Raw genomic sequence first — 19,513 nt, forward strand, 5'->3', positions numbered from 1 at the left:
CTCTGTGGGCGCGCCAGACCTATGGAACCACTTGCCGGTTGAGCTCCGGACGGCCCCCGACCTTCGCTCCTTCCGGCGTGATCTAAAAACGCATCTATTTGAGCAGTCTGACCTGGTCTGATGGGTTAGGGTTGGGGTTTTAAATACATCTTAATTATTGTTTTAACCTTGGGCATTTATTTAATCGCTTTTAACTTTTGTATCTTGTTTTTGTATTTATTGCCCTGTACACCGCCCTGAGTCCTTCGGGAGAAGGGCGGTATAAAAATATAATAAATAAAATAAAAATAAATAAAATAATCATCCTTTGTTCACTCTCGCGCACACTTCATCTTTGATGCTGTCATCACTTGGTAGATGGGAGCCTAGTTAAGAAAAGGAGTTGGTCTTTACTACATCTTCACTGAACGATTAAGAACCATTAAGGAGTGACTTGCAAAAAAGATTATACAATCCAGAGAGTAAAACAATTCAAATATTAACAGCAAGATTCTGTTACTATACCCTACAACACGGGTGTCAAACTCGATCGCATCACGTGACATATTGTGACATATCATGACGTTTTTTGCCTTTGCAGAGCCGGGTTGGGTGTGGCCTACGCATGATGCATCTGGCCCGCAGGCTGCCAGTTTGACACCACCGCCTTACAACAATAAAATAGCATTTCTGGAGCCCCTGCAATGTTTGTTTATTGACCTGGCTATCTCAAAGATTGATATCAATTGTGCAAATTGTGCAGATGCTGAAGTTAAATTCCCAGGACCAACAGAGCTCTTTTTGGGACAGCCACAGAACTCACTTCTAGAATTAGAATGGAGTCCTAGAACTTGGAATAAATTTTTAAATTCAGGGTTGTTGATGTATTCTAAGAGAGTTTCTAAATCAGATGGCAGGCTACAAAACAGGCTCAAACCTCAGCATCACATTGTGACTGGAAATAATACATTGTCCTAGCAAAGGAAAATGGAAAAATGAACTTATGGAAAGTGGACTTGCCAGTCGTTTTATATCCCCCACTCTTACATAGATATATTCATATGTTTGCCAGTAAAATAAACCAAGAAATACATAGGGATAGAATTTTTCCTAAAATGTTAACTTGAGGGGAGGGTGTTAAGATACTTGCTAGATGGAAAAGATTCCACAAGTCACATTACCGTCAGGACATTCTAAACTAAAATATTTTAAAATGTAGACATTTTTACATTACAACTATCAGCCAAATCAACAACTTTGGTAACTGCTTTTTTTTCTCACACACTGAGGGGTCAACTATTTCTATTGCCAAATGGGTTAGGGTGCTTGCGTGACTATGTTGATATACCCAAAAGTGTCAAGTTGACACTACAACTAGGACCTAGAGGAAAAGAAAAGGGATAGTGACAACTGCAAAGGTGCCTGGGAAATCAGCCAGGATGGTAGATCCCAATTTAACCTATGTTGCCTTGGTAGCAGTAAGTCAGGAAGTAAGGAAGGTTTTGGTAGGTAGCATCAAAATAGCTTGGGAATGTCAGGTCAATGTGGCAAACACTTCAGTTAGCTTTTATTTGACAATGGGTCATATTGGACTCTACAAATCAAGAGTAAGGCTGAAATAGAACATAGTGGAGCTGAAGCAAGTTTATACCATTGCCAGTGGCTATATTGACTCGGATACATATATTTCTCTGCACTTTGCCTTCTGTGGTTTTTTATTATTTGTAATGGAAACTACATCTTGGTGGAGCCTTGGTGGAGCAGTGGGCTAATGCCTCCTTAAGTAACACCAGGCAGGGAAGAATGGAGTCAAAGGTTTATCAGCCATTTAATGGGCTCCATGCTTCCATGGACTCCACGGGCCAAGTGGCAAAAGAGCAGTGGGCTAATGCCTTCTTAAGTAACACCAGCTGCCTGCAATTAGTGCAGGTTCGAGTCCCACCAGGCTCAGGGTTGACTCAGCCTTCCATCCTTCCGAGGTAGGTAAAATAAGGACCCAGATTGTTGGGGGCAATAAGCTGACTTTGTAATAATGCCGCTTGGGGTATGTGTGAAAGCCCTAATAAGCAGGCATATACATAGAATGAAGGCTACTGCTAAGCTTGTAAGCCGCCCTGAGTCTTCGGAGAAGGGCGGGATATAAATGGAATTAAAATAAAAAATAAATAAAAAATATTGACTGGACTGAGGGGATAAAAACCAAAGTTATTGCTAATGCAGAGGTAAGGTGGGACTCTATTCTGTTGATCAAAGGCCTATGGCCATGCCCAGACAACAGAATGTCTAACTTTTAATGGAAAAAAATAAAGAATAGCATAATTGCCACAAGGGTTGACATCTTTAATCTATATTTCTATCTTTCTTTTAAAAAGTAGAAATTTAACATTATTGAGAAAGTAAAACCTCTCAAAGCTCAACACTGTATATATACTTAACAGAAATCTTGGGATGAAACAGGAAGAAAGAGTAGCCTAAAAAGAAAAAGATCTTTTGTTTCAAAAGCCTCTTTTTCAATTCCATCAGTGGCTGATTCAATATACAATTTTAAGCCATTTTGCTTGTCTATAAAAACATGAATTTTAGAAAAGAGGAATGTGTAATAAAAATTGTATTTAGAAAAACTGTGTGTTCTATTAAAAGGTAGCCCTTGTCATAAATAATAAAATTGTGCAAATATTAAATAAAAAGATGCATATATTTATCAATATATAACTACAGTTTCATAAATGTAAGAATCCACTCATTCCAGAAATTGTAGACTAAGAAAGATTTGGCTAAAAATATGTGTTATCCAGATACTGACAGATGTGCTAAAAACCATTGGCTGATTTGAATATGAATTGGGTACATAATTCAGAAACAACACTTACATCAGACCATTGTCACATTGAAATGGTAGATCCCCAGGATGTTTTTTACACATCTTTTTATGCATGTAAAAAGGAGCAGAGCTTTGATCATCTGGTCACACCTGCCTTTTTGTTGTTGTTGATCTGCTCCCACAAGTGGAATTCCCTAATAAAACCATGTTCTCTGGCAATAGTTGAAGTTCTGATACAATATCTCCAGATGGCAAGATTTTATGGAAGGGTTGCTATATATTGAGTTCTTCATAATTTTTAAATGATAAGTGCTGGGGTTTTTTAGGTTACCCAACAATAGGTAACTTGGTCTTCTTAATCTTTCTCTTTATTACTTAAGTGACACAATCATGCAGTAATTGCTTCACATTATATTTACAGAATTTTCTATTAAAGCTTTGCTTCAAAACTGATAGTTTAAACTTAGCTTTATGTGGCTGCAGGTCTCAGTATACTTTGAAAATGAGGCCCACTGAAAAAAGTAAACATGGGATTTATTTGCAAGTAGCATGTTTTAATTCTTGCTTTTGGTAAGGGTTTTACTATGCTTTGTTTAATCTCTCTTCCTCATTTTCTCTCTCCTTCTCTCAGATCATCCAATGAGACACTTTAAGTGCTCTTCTGGATTTGTCCTACAAAGGTGCAAAGCAGGTCACTTGAAGTCTCTTCATTTCAAGGTCCTGGGAACTTCTGGACATGTGTACTCATGAATATTTGATCTACATGCTCAGAAGATATTTCTACCAGGATAGCTCTTCACCATGTGTACGCCTGGACCTTGGTGTTTGAGTAATTGCAGCAGTTTGCAACTTTATAGTAATTTGCACAGCCCTAATATATTTATTCTCTCAAACTGAAAAGTTGTTGGTTATGTTTCAACATCAGGTTTACCTATATTTATGATTTTCTTAATTAATCAAATATTTTCTGTTCACTCAGAATACCTGCTCATAGACCATTGCATGTCATGGTAATCTACGTTGTGGTGGGCTAGTTTGTAATTCAGTATTTAATTAATTGTTTTACAATTAAGCAACCCTGTGAAGTTAAAACAAACTTATGACTACAGACATGTCTTGCTTTCTACCAGTGCCACAAGTAATTTCTAGAAAATATTTGAATTCAAATGCCTCTCGAAAATTAGTCTTTGATCCTAAATTACTTTTTGAACACCATCTTTTCAGAGTTTGAGAAAATTATTCTGATATCTGTATATAGTTTCTGTGTGCATGTGTGTGCTGGGGAGAGATGCATGTGTGTGTGTGTGTGTATAATTAAATGTCAGCATCAGTCTGATCTCAAACTGGAGTGCTTATGCAAATAATGTTGATTTTTTTATAAGAAAGAAACTTTGAACATTCATAAATAGATTCCATTTAAATCAGTATCTGTTGGGCGCAAACAACCAGATCCACACATGAAGAGTTCAATTACCTGTTTTATTGCTCAAGCCTATGTACGTATGTTCTCATCTTACACCTAGGTAAGACTAGATAAGGTTCAATGGCATTAAAAGGGTGGGGTGTCAGACTTTGCCACTTGTGCCCACATAGGGATTCTAGACTAATCACCCACTTAACTCCTTTCCACCTCAGCCAGTCTCTCTCCTACATCATCATTCATATATCTCTGTTCTTCTTAAATTCCTGATTGTTGGGTTGGAAGGAATCTAAAGGTCATTTAGTTCAATTTTTCTATATAGGATGAACTTCATTTTCCACAGCGATTAGAGATACTAGCAGCTAAAGTCCTATTTATCTGGAAGGCATCAGGTTGGAGAAAGCTACTTAGCCCTTTTGGTTTGGAAATGCCATTTGGAATACATGAAAAATGAACTGGTTTAGTATTATGTAGTAAATATAAATTGTTGCTAATTCTATAAGATCAGTGCACAAACAATTCTGTTAACATTATCAGTGTTTTCCCAAATTAAATTGCAGTTGTGTATTTGCTAGGGAATAAATGTAATTGTAGTCAGTGGATCTTATTTCAAAGCCCTTGTGCTTAACATGTCAACGTGATGATCTCTTTTTATAGCTTAAATGTTGGACCACATTACACAGTACATTACACTTACTGGAATATTTGGGTATTGTGTTAATAGAAACAGTTAAGAAACAACACACACGTTAGAGCCAATGTCGAGGTATTTGAACTTCAGGAGATTTAAGCAACAATTTAAATTTAAACAATTTAAATTCTGAATGGAAAAACATCCTTCTACGAAAGATACCCAAAAGCATTGTTACTTATGAGTATTGTTAACAGGGGATGGGCTCAGCAGATAACTTTCAACTGTGCAGATTTTGCCTACATTATTAACAATCCTTTATCCTTACAGGTCAATGTAAGCATCACATGGGAAAATCTCCTTATTACCAAAGCTGTTAATGGAGGGGCAAGCAGATGAGAATCAATTTTAACTTGAATGACAGCACCCACTTAAGCTATTTCCTGCGAAAAGAGCCCGAGTTCTAGCTAGAATACAAATTACATGGAACTTCAAAAGTGTAGGAAACAGGTGGGGACCCTAAAGCAGAGACCCCCGTCCCCTTCACCCCGCGTTTAGCCAAACTTTTATCCATCGGGCCCGTATCGGGGAGGGCGACTCACCCCTGAGCAGCTGTGCTTTCCAGCTGTGGACTCCATTACCCAAGCTTCCTCCCTGCCCTAATGTATTCCGTTCTCAGGCCGGCTCTGTATTTGTGTGTGTGTGTGTGTGTGTGCATGTGTGTGTGTGTGAGTGCGTGTTTGCGAGCGATCGAGCGAGCGCGCGCGCGCGCGTGTGTGTGTGTGTGTGTGAGCAGCTAGGAATCCCTGAGAGAGTGGTGGCTCATTCACTGATTAGAGGCTGCTTCGAGCGGTAGCGCTGCGCCTTCCCTGGCTCTCAGCAGCCGTGTCAGGCTCTCTCGCTCACTCCCATGCTGGCAGAAAGCGCTTACACACACGCGCGTCGGGCTTAGTCCGCCCAAGCTTTCCTCCCCACGCAACCTCTCAGAATCTCGCCTTCCCCAGTCCGAAATCAAAAGGGGGACGCCGCCTTCTGAGAAATTTGCACGGTAAGTCTCTTGAAATTGCGGGCCGGGGGGGCGGGGAGGGCTGGGTTTGGGGGGGGTTGTTCTGATAGAAAGTCCCGGAGTGGTGCATTCGTCGGGATGGGGGGTGGGTGGGTTTCCCTAATAGATACGTGTATCTTTAACTTTTCAATGGTCGATGGCCGGAGTTTCGATTCAGTTCTCTATCCTGATGCTCGGAAGAGAATTCTGCCAATTCAAAGGCAGCAACGTTTCCAAGAGTCAAACTTTGCAAGTCAAGTTTGTCTCTTGATTTCGCTCCGCACTCCATTCTCCAGAACAAAGTTTAAAAGGCAAAGCCGTTGCTTATCGGATCTTGGGGGGAGGGGGGAAATGTTGGAAGGGGTGTGTGTGTGTGTTTGTTTGTGTATGTGAATGTATGTAGGGAGTGGAATCTTAATGAGTATGCATTTAAAAATCAATTCAGTGGGGTGTTCTCTCCCCTCGGAAGGCTAGCCCTGATCCCAGAACTCTCCTCCTTCCAGTCCTGCTCTTTATTTTCCTGGGGAGGAGGTGGGTAAGAGGACATAGAGGAGGGGGTGGGGTCAGGTGCCGGAGTTGAATTCTTGCAAAATGCCACAGAAAACAGCGCGTTCCCAATTAGCGCCATCAACATTTAGATTTTTTTTCCAAGGGGGGGCGGCAATCCTTCTGCACACCACATGGAGGTATTTCCCGACTTTCGCAGATCTCAAGGTCTCCTGATGTCACAAAGCAGTTTCCCCAAACCAAAACCAAGCGGGGAGAGGGGGCAACCTTAGGGGAAGAACGAATTAATTAAAAACAATTACAAATCATTTCGAATAAAATGTCATGTTTTAAACCCTGCCGTTTTGGGGGTTTCTGCGTTTAGTTAACTCCTGGCGTTACCGTCGGCCCCGTCTCCCCAAACGCTTTCAGTTTTACCGTAATAAAGACGGGCGCGCGTTTGAACTTTGATTATTGGCAATTAACCAATAGCAATTAAGGACTTGTCCCTATTTTGGTCCAAGTTCTTTTTCGTTGCGATAACGGTGGCGCGCGTCAAATACTTAGAATTTGGATGAAAGGTTGAAGTTTCGAAAACAACTTCCTTTCTTTCAAAGAATTTCACACGCCCGTATTTCTTGAAGAGACAAAAAAGTCTTGGTCGCTTGCCTTGTTTGCAGTTTTTCTTGCAAGAAGCAGCAAAAGGCGGTGTTGTGGTGTAGGAGGAGAACGGGGGCTACAGCGAGCAAATCGCAAACCTGTTTGGAAACCTTGGCAGCAGGAAATGGGGAAAATGGAAAACGAACATTTTCGATTCCTGCAGTAAAAACTTTATGCGCCTTTTAACCTCGGAGGCTAAAAAAACCCTCGAGGTTTTTAGTGTAATACAGCCGCCGTCGCAAGAAAGAGGCAGGAAAGTCAGCACAGAGGTTGCAAGGAAGGGGAAATAATTCCTCACCTTGTAGATCGAGATGCATAAAAACCATCTGCTTGAGCACAATGAAATCATTAGGCAGTTGACCAATTCCAGGAGTTGCGTTGAATGCTTTCGCCTTCCAGACAGGAAATGTGCAGAGAAGGGATTGTTGCAATAAATTCAAACAACTCGAGTCATCCGCACGTTTGATGAGCTGGGTATTTTTAAAAAAAGAAAATAAAACCTTGAACCGAATATAAAAAATCGGGACAGAAGGAGACAGCCTCCCCCGCACTTTGTTTCCTGGAAGGGACGGAAATTTCGTTTTCTTTTGCAATGCGCTGGATTGATTTTGCGCTGAAGTTTACAGGCGCAAAAGCAGTTGAGATTTGTGGTTGTTAAAAAGAAAAACCAAAAGCCAACGGCCGGGCACGGCGGCGTGAATTTATTGAGAGGGATTTCTTTTGATTTCCCGTATCTCCCAGATAGATATACTTCTGGGACACTTCTCTTTTTCCTTTTTCGTTGTATGTAGTTAGTGAAATGGGAAGATCGGGAGCTTCCTTTTTAATTCTCTTGTTTAAAAGTATATAAACCAGTTGCATTCTTTTGTACTCGGGCTAAGAACCCGGAAAAGACACCTGTTTTCATTTGTACTGGAAAAAGTAAGATAAAAGTGGGGATCTTTTTCCTTGCTGAAATTTGAATCACGGATTGATTTTTTTTTGTTTGTTTCTTTCTGTTGATAATTAGGGATTTGGGAAGATAGTTAGGTAAAAGCCAAATCGGTTATGGTGTTTTTCCCCTCGATCAGGAAAGCAGTTTTGAGTAGTTTTTCCCCCTCCCCCCCAAATTAAGTTCTGAGAAAACTTAAGAATTTTCTGTATCTACTCTGGAGCGGGGCTGAAGAAAGATCCCAATTGTTGACAGGTCAGAGCAGCGAATCGTTACTTTTTTCATTCATATCTTTTTTGTGAGCTTTGATTTTTTTGGAAAGGGTTTTTTTGTAAAGTTGGCAAACAATGGATGTATTATACAGCCTTGGGATTAAAAATCTATGTATATTTACATTGCTTTTTCCTCTGCAAAGCCTGGTACCTTAATGTTCTCTCGAGGTTTTCTTTTTTCTTTTTCCTGAAATAACAAGTTTTCTGCAGGAAAAGAGCCCCCCCCCTGCAAAATTGGAGAGAATCAAAGCAGCTGCTTTTCTGTTACGTCTGGGGACCCGATTTTCTATTTCATTTTTTAAAATAGTTATTCATACTTTGAAAGTGGTGGCCTGAGTTTCAAACCACAGAGATTATTATTCTTACTCTACCCTGTCTTCTCCAGCCTTTTTAAAAAACTAATTGTTTACATTCTTTTTATACCTTTAGAACTCTGTTTCCCAAATATTTAATTGCAAGATATGCCAACCTGTAGAATTCCTTAATTTAAGACTGGATTTTTTTTCCTTTGTACTGTCAGATCCTGTATTTGTTGGGAATTTATTAGGAGGAAATCAAGTTTAGTTCAATGCATAACACATACGATGAGCTCTTTAATTCCCCCAGCAGCTGGAATGGTTGGTTTGTAAAGATTAGGATTTTTTAAGCAGAAATGCATGTTCAAATTCCTGTTTCTAAAATTAGTTGATTAAGAAGCACTTAGATACTTGTAGTATTTAAAGGTTCCCTCCAATATCTTTTTGAGGCTTGTGCTTTTTATGAAAAATAAAGTTAGTTTTACATTTTTTTCTGTTGGTACTAATCAGAAAAAAAAAATCATAGATCTGTATTGTGTCATTTTAATTCTGAACATTTAAAAATAGATGAAAATTATAAAAATCTAACCAATATCATCAACATAGAATATCTCTTTTAATTGAGAATTTTAAAAACAATTTGTTACATAAAACTCTGATTGTTTCTCTTCTCTAAATATATTTTTAGGCTACCACCTGTAGTTTAAAACTACCTTTCTTTTTACCCATTAATATACAGTAAACTGATACAGTGTGATTAGAAGGATGCGTTATGAATAGTTTTGCTTCCTTTTTAAAATTTCTTAGCTAATTAAATGATTAGTAAATTTTAAAAAATTGCAAGTTGCACCTGACATACTAGATTTCATTCTAGGTTTAGATGTTTATGATAGTGTTTCTGTTTTCACATTGATTCAGTTTGTACTTTGAAAAGATGCAGATGGTGAGTGCCCTTATGTTGAAATATTTTTATCCATAAACTAAGATGGAAATCTTGTAAAGGTAGGAAATCAGAATATAGACTTTGGAGAGTTGGTCTAAAGCAGATAACCCATGGACAGTTATATGTAGCTTCATAGATTTATCTCCACCCCCTTGGCCACCTCCACTCCTTGTTTAGTTAATTTAACAAAGACTTTTTGCAATCTGTTTGGAGTTTGTCTGATGCCATGGAAAAGTATCTGCTGATTTATTTGGTTGCTTTTCGATTTCTGTCGCTAGACTGTCTTTTCTCTTCCTTTCAGCGAGGATGTCAGCTGTTATTACTTCCTATTGATCCCTTTGCAAAGTGAGAAGTGAACTAAAATTAATGTCAATTCCACTGCTCGGATCAATAGCTGGAGTTATTTTAATCTGGATTTGCACAGGGTGCTAAATTAAAAAAAATCAGCATAGAGGCAAAAAGTAACAGTTACTTACTTTGGCTGTACCCACTCACTTCTGGTCACCAAAATATTTTTTCAGGCTGATTATCCTGCAATCTATTTTTTTTAATTAAGCAGGCCAGTTAGTTTTCTTATTTTGGATTCCATATTTAAAAACCAATGACATTTTGACATTGGGAGAGCATTAACTATAGATGATTTTCATAATGCCGCAGCTTCATCCATACATGCTTCTGATGATGGCGGTGATTGGGAATAATAGCATGGAATGAAGTGATGACAGAAGGTAAGTAATAGACCAGGGGAAAACGGAAATGAAAAGTATGCAGGAGTTTTTAAAACTAAAATTCAGTCTGAACCATTATTAAAATATGTTAATTTATTGTCAAATGAAGAAGATAGCTGTAACGAGTCATACTATTCTGTTAGGAGTGTTAAGCATGGCTTCCATTAAATACATTTAATATAAACAGGGATAGTGTCATTACTGATATATTCTTCTCCCTCTTTCATTCTCTAGCAGATTGTGGTTTCCAGATGCCAGTTTAAATGTTTCTTTCCCTAGGTAAATTATATATAATTTTTTGCTTTAAAATTAATCAAATAAATATCCAGATTTCCCATAACCTGATTGATTTTACATTTGATTATTTGTTATCTTGAATCATTTCATTGTTTGCAAAGAAGATCACCCAAAATAGTTATGATTAGATTACCCTTGTCATGTCTACATCCACAGCTAAAACTCAGATGAAAGTTATTAAAGATGTGAAAGTGGATCCGATCAAAAATTGTTAATTAGATACTTCTAATCTTTTAGCACTGATTTGTACAGGAAAGGAAGCCAATGCAGTAGAGATAGGAGGATGTCAGTTCATCTTCCCACTGCTATACTGTCAAACTTCTGGGTACAGGATAGAAGGAAAGGAAATGTTATTTCTGAACTGCATGAAGGATGTAGCAAGCATTCCATAGAGTTTGTTAACCTAGGCTTGCCATTCAGATAATACAAAAGCCACTCCATTAGAAACGGGATCCTTTTAGTAAGTTTTATTTGCTAGGCCTGACCTTCTGGAACAAACAGACACATTTTGTACTGCTTTTTTATTATATGATTTTTTGTTGTTTTTTGAGTGCTGTAAGGCTAGTATATTGTTTTAAAGTAAGTCTTTGTATATTAAAGTGAAGTGAATTCTAGCATACTTAATGGCTGGGGCAGAAATTTAAAAAGAAACAAAAGGAATGCTAATGTTATTATAATAGGGGAATGTGTTTTCAAGCCTAGATAGGATTAGAAGCAAAGTTTGTTAATACATATGCACATAGAGGAAGTGTGTGTCTGTGTGTGTGTGTGTGTATGTGTATGTATGTATACACACACACACACACACATACTCAAAATCTTAATGGAATATTGAGGACAGTTTACAAATCTAGTTAAACATGAGCACATTAGGAAATATAACTACTGATCCATTTTGTACTGTCCGCAAACTAAAAGGCAGATGCTTGGAAGAGATCAGATGGCACAGCCACTAATTACAATTTCAAATATTATCAGGGACGCCAAGGACTTATTGATGTCATTATTGTTTTCTTTTTTAAAAAATGGAAGAATAGCTTAAATGTATGATTCATACATATTATTTATTCCCCCTTCATCACTAAGGATAATGGAAAATCCAAAACATGATTTATATCTGTACAATTGGAATATATTCCTCTACTACATCTATTTCAAATTTTTGTATTTTCATGAAGTAAATACATTTTCATTTATAATTTTTGAATAATGTATTCATTTATTTTATTCATACTAATTTTAAGATGATGTAGTCATAGGCTTACATACTTCAAGAAATTTTTTCTGTTCCAATATTTTTGTTTGGCAGGCATGAAATAATATAAGTTTAATTTTCACAACAGTTAGTTACTGCACACTTGTTCAATTCATTCAACCCCCACTTAAACATGTGGCTTGATCTGAATCTGCACTGGTTCCTTATCCTTCTGTAGGGCAGAGCAGGTGGCATTCTCTGCATAAGGCACAGATTCTCTTGGCTTTCAGGTCTCTTGTGCCACATTTTATCTACCTAGGGTGGACCAACTCTTGAATCTTAAGTTTAATGCTAAAGCTGTAAAAAAGAGCAGGAGGAAGACTTGTACAGACCCTTAGAGGGAGTCAGAGACTCTTCCAGTAACATGTGAACTTACTTGTTGGCTTTCTAAAAGAACAATACGTGGAAAGTTGGCTTAGGCTTTTACAATTTTCTTGCTATATTAAGAACAGCCAGCTGTTTATTCAACTTTCTGTGTTTTTCCTCTTTACCCCTTCTTTGTCTTTGCAGTTTTGGGATGGTGATAAGGATTTGGTGAGATCTCTCAGCTCTACATCCAGACATTGCTTTGTTTTCCATCCAGGGAACACCATTTCCCTCGTGGCCCTGTCAAGAAAAGAGACTCCAATGGACTTACACCGAGCAGCTTTCAAGATGGAAAACTCCTCCTACCTTCCCAATCCTTTGGCATCTCCAGCCCTGATGGTCCTGGCTTCCACTGCTGAAGCCAGCCGTGATGCTTCCATCCCCTGCCAACAGCCAAGGCCCTTTGGGGTCCCTGTGTCAGTGGACAAGGATGTGCACATCCCATTCACCAATGGCTCCTATACTTTTGCCTCTATGTATCACCGACAAGGTGGGGTGCCTGGAGCATTCACCAACCGTGATTTTCCACCTTCGTTGCTGCATCTCCATCCTCAGTTTGCGCCCCCTAATCTGGACTGTACCCCAATCAGCATGCTCAACCACAGTGGTGTTGGGGCCTTCCGTCCCTTTGCCTCCACTGAGGACCGGGAAAGTTATCAGTCGGCTTTTACACCTGCTAAGCGCCTGAAGAACTGTCATGATACCGACTCTCCCCACCTTCGCTTCTCAGATGCTGATGGCAAGGAGTATGAATTTGGAGCCCAGCTCCCATCTGGCTCCCCTGGTTCCCTCAAAATCGATGACACTGGAAAAAAGATTTTTGCTGTCTCTGGCCTCATTTCAGACCGTGAGACTTCATCCAGTCCTGAGGACAGAAATGATAGATGTAAGTACCTTAGCTTTTTTTAATTGGGCTGTTAAATGCTCAACAGGTAACACTTCTGAATGCTTGAGGGTTCTAAAGAGGCCAAACTATATATGGCCCTATTTTTCTTTAAATATTGGTGGATTGCAGAAGAAGACAGATTGCAGAATATCTAGACAAAATATTTTTTCTTTTCTGCTAGATTGGGGTTCCATCTAGCAGAAAAACTGCCAACCTTCCAGAAAGAGGAAAGTCTCTGTTGAAAGTGTCTGACTGTATATTTATTTCAGGAGATTCAGTTTTTGAGGATAGTGTCTTTGTAAACTTGTCTTCCACCTCTGTCTTTATGTATTTGATGCCAGTTGTAACAAAATCCAGTTCTTTTACCTGATATCAATGTAAAACATGTTTCTTTTAATTAGACCTGACTCCTAGTAAGGTAACCTAACTTCTGGCATTAAAACAGAGAAAGGAAGACATCTCGTAATGTGTTACACAAGCTGTACATCTTGCACTAATGTACAAGAATTTTCTGTAACAGCCTCTATAAGTGCAAAAGTGGAATCCCAGAAGTGAAAATATTTCACAGACTGAGCTAAGCTGAACCCAATCCACCTAAGATCTACTGGAGCGTTCCTCTCTCCAAGTAATCTCTTCCTTATTAAATGCCGCGAGTTACCTCATTAGAGGAAAGTAGATCAAGAAGTATTTATCTAATATATTGATGATAAGGCAGCATTCAAGTCAGTCTAGTTTCTTCCCAATTCTGTAGTTTAGATATTAAACTAGTTTTCCCTACCTCGCTTCCCATTAGATCCTTTTGTAGTTTCTCATACTGCTTTGTCCCTTCTTCCATTTTTTAAGAGGTGGTAGATGGAGAGAAAAATCAGGATTTTTTTATTTTGAAAAAAAATTGGAGCACTCCCTGATTCCCTGTTGGTTACCATTTTTCTTCTTTTTCTTTATGACACCAAGGAGAGTAATAGAGACATAGTTCCACTCTCTCCCTGTCGGTACTGCTTCCTCAGGCTGTCTCCTTGAATTAGGCACTGTGTTAACTTCCCAGTGCTACGAGGCATCTGCCAAAAGCCGCCGCACCTTGTCAATAAAAGTCACCATAAAATCAACCTGCCTTATAAATCCATCGCTCATTGGTTCTGAAATATGCTATGAGTTTGTCTTTTATGTCAGTGTTTGTGTGGAATGCTTCCTCAAAGATGAAACTACATGTTGCCCTAAAGGCTTGTGTGCTTTTTTCAGTGTGGCTTAGCTGAGTGAGAACCACCTAAATATCCTGGTCTTTGATGGTTGAGTGCAACAATTTTGTGTGTGTGTTTGTGTGTGTGTGTGTGTATGAAAAGGTGGGGAAAATAATAAAGTTTGAAAAGGTAAGAAAAGATAGAATTGCCCTGAGTAAAATGTTTTATAATTTAAAACAGTATATATTACTAATGTAAATATAACAATTTACAAATATGAAATTAATGCAGATTATGCATATTGGAAGTCATGTTCAAAATGCTGGCTCAATTATATATATTTAGAGTGCATTAATTGCTTCATCTTGCTAACCTGCTCCTGTTAGATAGTGGTATAAATGAACAAATATTTTATGAACTCACAGAACAGTGTTTAGAAAGCGATTGACTCAGAGGTAAACATGTGTTTAAATGTGGACACAGTTCAGAAGAAATAAGTTTTTCTATACAAATATTTTCATGAATTCTCAGATAATGTTTGGGGGAACCAAATAAAACATACCGGTATTTAAAGGATGAAGGAGATATAGAGACTTTTACAAACAAAAAAAAATACAGATAGGTTTTTGTATCTTAACAGCCTCCAGTCTATTCATTCTTGACATTTTCTTTCTTTGCTTTGAAAAGTAAATCAAAATTGGTTTCAATTTCATTGAAAGCAGACCAAAAGTGGCTTCATACCAACATGCCCAGGTAAAATATAAAATAGGTTTTACACTTAGTACTGACTAGGTTAAATTTGGAGGGTGAATATTGACTTTATCTAGTTAAAATTTTATTTTAACAGTCATGAGTTTTAAAAGCATTTTATTATTTATCTGTATAAATATGTAAGTATCTCTATCTGAGGAGCAAACAAACCTGGTTATATGTAATTATGACCTTCAAATATCCTTGGCATGTTTAGGTCTTTTTTCATAGAACATATATTCTTGGGTATTTCAGAATCTGGAACAAGAAAACTGTACATACCTCATGTGTGAAAGTTTATTTGTTAGTAGTTTCTAGAATGAGGCTGAAGATGGAGATAGTTTTCTGAGGATTCCACTGTTCTGAATGGAACCAGAGGAATGCACACATATTCACATGTATGAAAATGTGGTATATCGGCTTTTATAAATTCCTAGCCCTTTCAAATGTGTTTCAATTTTTTTATACATATATAAATCTCTCTATGAAATAAGGTTTCTTTTTACCAACATTCTACAATGCTTTTTAGAGAAATGATTATATAGACAAACTGATCTGCAAAATTGTATTGATGGACCTAGTATAACCATTGCATTAGCAAACCTTTATGTCTCCAAGAGGCACTCTACAAAATATTTTGGCTCTGTTCATTTGCAGTCTTCCATATACTGAAATGGGATCAGACTGCACGATGTGCAAATAACTTCAATCACAACATATAACATTCCTTGTCTGGCACCAGCAGACTCTATTCTTTCTTTCTTTGTTTGTTTCTTATAATTTCAGACTTGGGATTTTCACTTGCTGCTTCATTTATTTTTAACGAAAAATAATACAAAACAGCAAGCTTAGCTTGTGGAAACTGTGGGAGGTTTGTTTTTTTGTTTGTTTTTTTTTTGAAAAAGGAATGCCATCTAAAGTGCAATGCTAATGGAATCTAATGAAGGGCAAAGTGTATCACTGTACAAGTATAGGTGCAAGCATCTCATTTTATTAGTAAGATACTAAGAACAATACTGTATGTCTACATTCTCTGGAGACAAGAGTCTTATCTCTGTTAATTAGTCGTGTAAATCTAGATTGATTCCCTACCCATGTGAGAAGTTATTTAAGATTTACATTGGTCAACATTGCCTTGAGTCCTGCCTTCTGAGTATGTTTTGATCTTTAAAAAATGATGTAATATATTGAATTGAACCACAGCTGTTGTATATTTTATATTTACAGATTTTACATTTTATATATACAAAAGTTTACCCAAAATTAGTGACAAAATTGGAAGTGCAATGTGAATATATGTAAAGCTTAATTTTACAATCTGCTTCTTGGAATATTTCAGTGGATCAGTTCATGGTAAATGTTCTTCCCTTTGAAACCCTGTGGTCCAGAAAAGACCCCACAGGAGTTGTGCACAAAAGCCCTGAAGAATAAATAATTTATTTATGAAGATAAATATTTTATCCAGGTATCTATGTTTATATGTTCACTGAGAGCATTAATCACATGGGGGAAGATGGTTTACACTCCATGTGTAATGCAGAGGCATCTGCAGATATATTCTATTGGATTCTTCAAATAATGATTTGACCTTAACATCCAGCTACAATAGATTTAAACAGAGTGTCCCTGTGTAACAGATCTCTGTAACTTTTAAAAATAGTGTTTTTATCCTCTAATTCCTACTTATGGTCTCATAGACTAATAATCAGAATATGTCCTTTCAGGAAAGAAAAACGGAGAGTCCTTACCAGCAGCTGGGTCTTGTACACCAAAATGTTCCACTGGCAAAAGCACTGCAGTTCTTTCTATTCGTGGGAACTTCAAAATTTGTTACCTTACACATGAATCTTCCCCAAACTCTTGCTCCCCCTCCCCAATGAACTGGCACTATAAGGCCTTGGCCTTTATTTTGAGTTTGCATATTGTGCTTATTTGAACTGGTTCCTTCCCTTTATTGCACGTATTCAAGCTTGGTTTATTGTTGATGAAACAGATTCTAATTTATACGTTAGATATTTTTGCAATTTTGCTTCTTACAATTTAGCAGCAGCACTTTGTTTTTTAATGTCCCATAATGAAATGTTTTTAAACGTGGTCAGTTTAAGACAGCTATGTGTGGTGGAGAGAGTCTATTTTCTTACTCTTACTTCAGTTTTTCTTACAGTTTTATATCACAGAAGAGAGTGAACTTTTTTGTTGGGCCTCAGTATTTGGACTGGTTTTGGAAATCACTTCAAGAACTTTGAAACTAACCTATGGAAATATTTAAGAAAAGTCAAAATGTGGTTGAGTTTAAGTTCCAAGTAGCAATGATTAATCATGTATTAATTCCTGGTTTTTCTTTTCTCTTAGCATATTAGACAACTGACTCAAGCTTCATCTTAGCTCTGGCTATCTCAGTAGAGCAGAGGCTGACCAGGTGTTTACACACTAGGGTCTAAAGTAAGGTGGGGGTGTATTCCAATTATCCAACATTCAAAATATATACATTGTTTGCTTGTTTTACAGTTATGTGCTGGATCTCTTTTTTTAAATAATTGATGCGGTACTTTAGGGTTCTTAAAAGAAGAAAAGTAAAGCCATCTTGTGAAAAGGTATTAGACATGATCTAACATCAGGTCTGTTTTTAAAACATAGTACAAAGGCATCCTGTGGAAATGGCTGCATCTCTAATGGAATGGGTAAATGCATATCTGTGGTGAGTTTTAGATGTAGAAAGCTAGTTCTGCGTCTCAAGAAAAGAGCCTTTCTGATGGGCCATATTTTAGTAAGCAAATGGAAATTACATTTTTTTCAGGTTGTCGGAGCCCTTTCCTCCTGCCTTATGGTCACCCGTCCCCTCAGCAAACTGTTGCTGAACCTCCTTGCCATTTTGCTCTGTTTAATTGTGATGTTGGCATAAAGAAAGGCTTGGGCCGTTAACGTGGCGGAGAGCTGGGTGTGAGCTGCTCCAGTGCTGCCGGCTGCAGGACCATCTGGCCTGGCTTGCCTCCTCAGGTCTCCAGCTTCCCTTTCTCTTTATGTGTGCCGAGGCTGCCTTGCACACTTGGAATGCCTAATCACCATGGTGAGAGGATGGGCCTTGCCTCCTGCCCCTTCCCATCAATTGTCATGCAGAACTGATCCAGAGGACCGTTGTCTTTGCAGCAGCCTGCTTGCCTGGCCATGCCTGGCCCTTGGCATAAGGACGGCTTTTAATTGATCATTTGTGGGGGAGGGCAGGGGTGGTTTCAGCCTCTCAATGTTTCCCAACACAGTCTCTGCTGCACGGCCAGATTTCTCATTTGTTTGGGAAACGCTGGTGGTTTAGCTTTTACTCTCCCCCCCCCCCCCGCCGCCTTCCCGATTTCCTTTTAGGCTCCGCTTATTGCTGTTTTATGGGGAACTCTGAGGGCTTGTTACGGTGACTCTGAGGAGCACTGAGGAAGATATAAACATTGTGTTTATCTTCTCACAACTGGGAAGCAGGCACATACGGACACTAAATATTTATTGTCCTGCCTTCCACTGTGTGTTCGTGTTTGTATTTGCATGAACAATTATGGATTTATTATCTTTGGGCAAGATGAACTCTTAATCCAGCCGCTTTCCTCAATCCTAAGATCATATCTTAAAACCCAGGGAGAGAAACTTGTTTGTCACAGAAAGTTCAAACTTGGCTTGACTGGCATCACCTATTAGAAGACCTAATTTTTTTGTATTGTATAAAAGAAATTTAATGCTTACGGAGCATTATATTATATTGCTTTTGTGGTTTATGCTGTTTTGTGTATTTTTGTCTCAGTTTCTTTTTATTTAAAAGTAGGAATACTGGGCCCTGATATTGGCTAGCAGGACCAGTCCTACAATTAAGAGTGAGGAGATCTGCCTCAGGTAATATATCTTTTAAAAGTATGTTTAAAATAAAAAAGTAAGCTATTTCATTTTGATGAAATCACCGTTTTAATTTTTTTTCCTTTGGGGCATTGATATATCTTTGGTATTCTGTGTAATGATATGTTGCCTGCTGTTGGCTTAATATTAGAAAAATGTTATGGGCTGCTACAAATTTATAATAAGCAAATAAGTTGATATACAAGGCCTCAATTTAGAACTCTGTAGTATTTTTACATAATATAATGTAATAATCTCTAACAACAATTCATAGAAATCATGGGGTTTTCATATTTGTTTATCTTCAAATACTAGTACTATTAAACACCATTTAAAGTACTAAACTAGAAAATCTTTGTAAAATAAAATAACTGGTGAATAAAATGAAACAGTGCTGTTGAGAAATAGCTGACCTAGCAGTAAACAAGTAATTTTACCCTAATTATTACTATTTCAGGGAATCCAGATCATTTTCCTCGAGGTAGGATTTCTGTTGTGAGGATATCACATTTTCTCAGGTTTGCCAGAAATATAGAGCATCAGTTACCATGTTGAATTCTATAGAAAGTGTTTGCATGACAATGCAATTTGCATTCCTAGTGACAACTAATCATTTCCAATACCATTTGAAAATATCCAGATTGCCTCACAGTTGCATTCTGTTTTCCATCCATCTACTACAAGATGGCTTAATGC

General features: G+C 37.9%; 1 protein-coding gene across 1 annotated transcript in view; it reads left to right on the forward strand.

Annotated features, from left to right (window-relative positions):
- Window positions 1-12,376: 12,376 nt before the first annotated feature.
- Window positions 12,377-19,513, forward strand: part of RNF220 (ring finger protein 220) — a 336,566-nt gene continuing 329,429 nt past the window's right edge. The window contains 1 exon segment of the mRNA XM_081322276.1: window positions 12,377-13,016. Within this exon segment, the coding sequence (XP_081178402.1) occupies window positions 12,392-13,016 (625 nt within the window). The 5' untranslated portion in view covers window positions 12,377-12,391.

Source organism: Vipera berus, assembly GCF_964194415.1.
Source record: "Vipera berus genome assembly, chromosome: 3".
In the NCBI taxonomy this organism is placed as follows: domain Eukaryota; kingdom Metazoa; phylum Chordata; class Lepidosauria; order Squamata; family Viperidae; genus Vipera; species Vipera berus.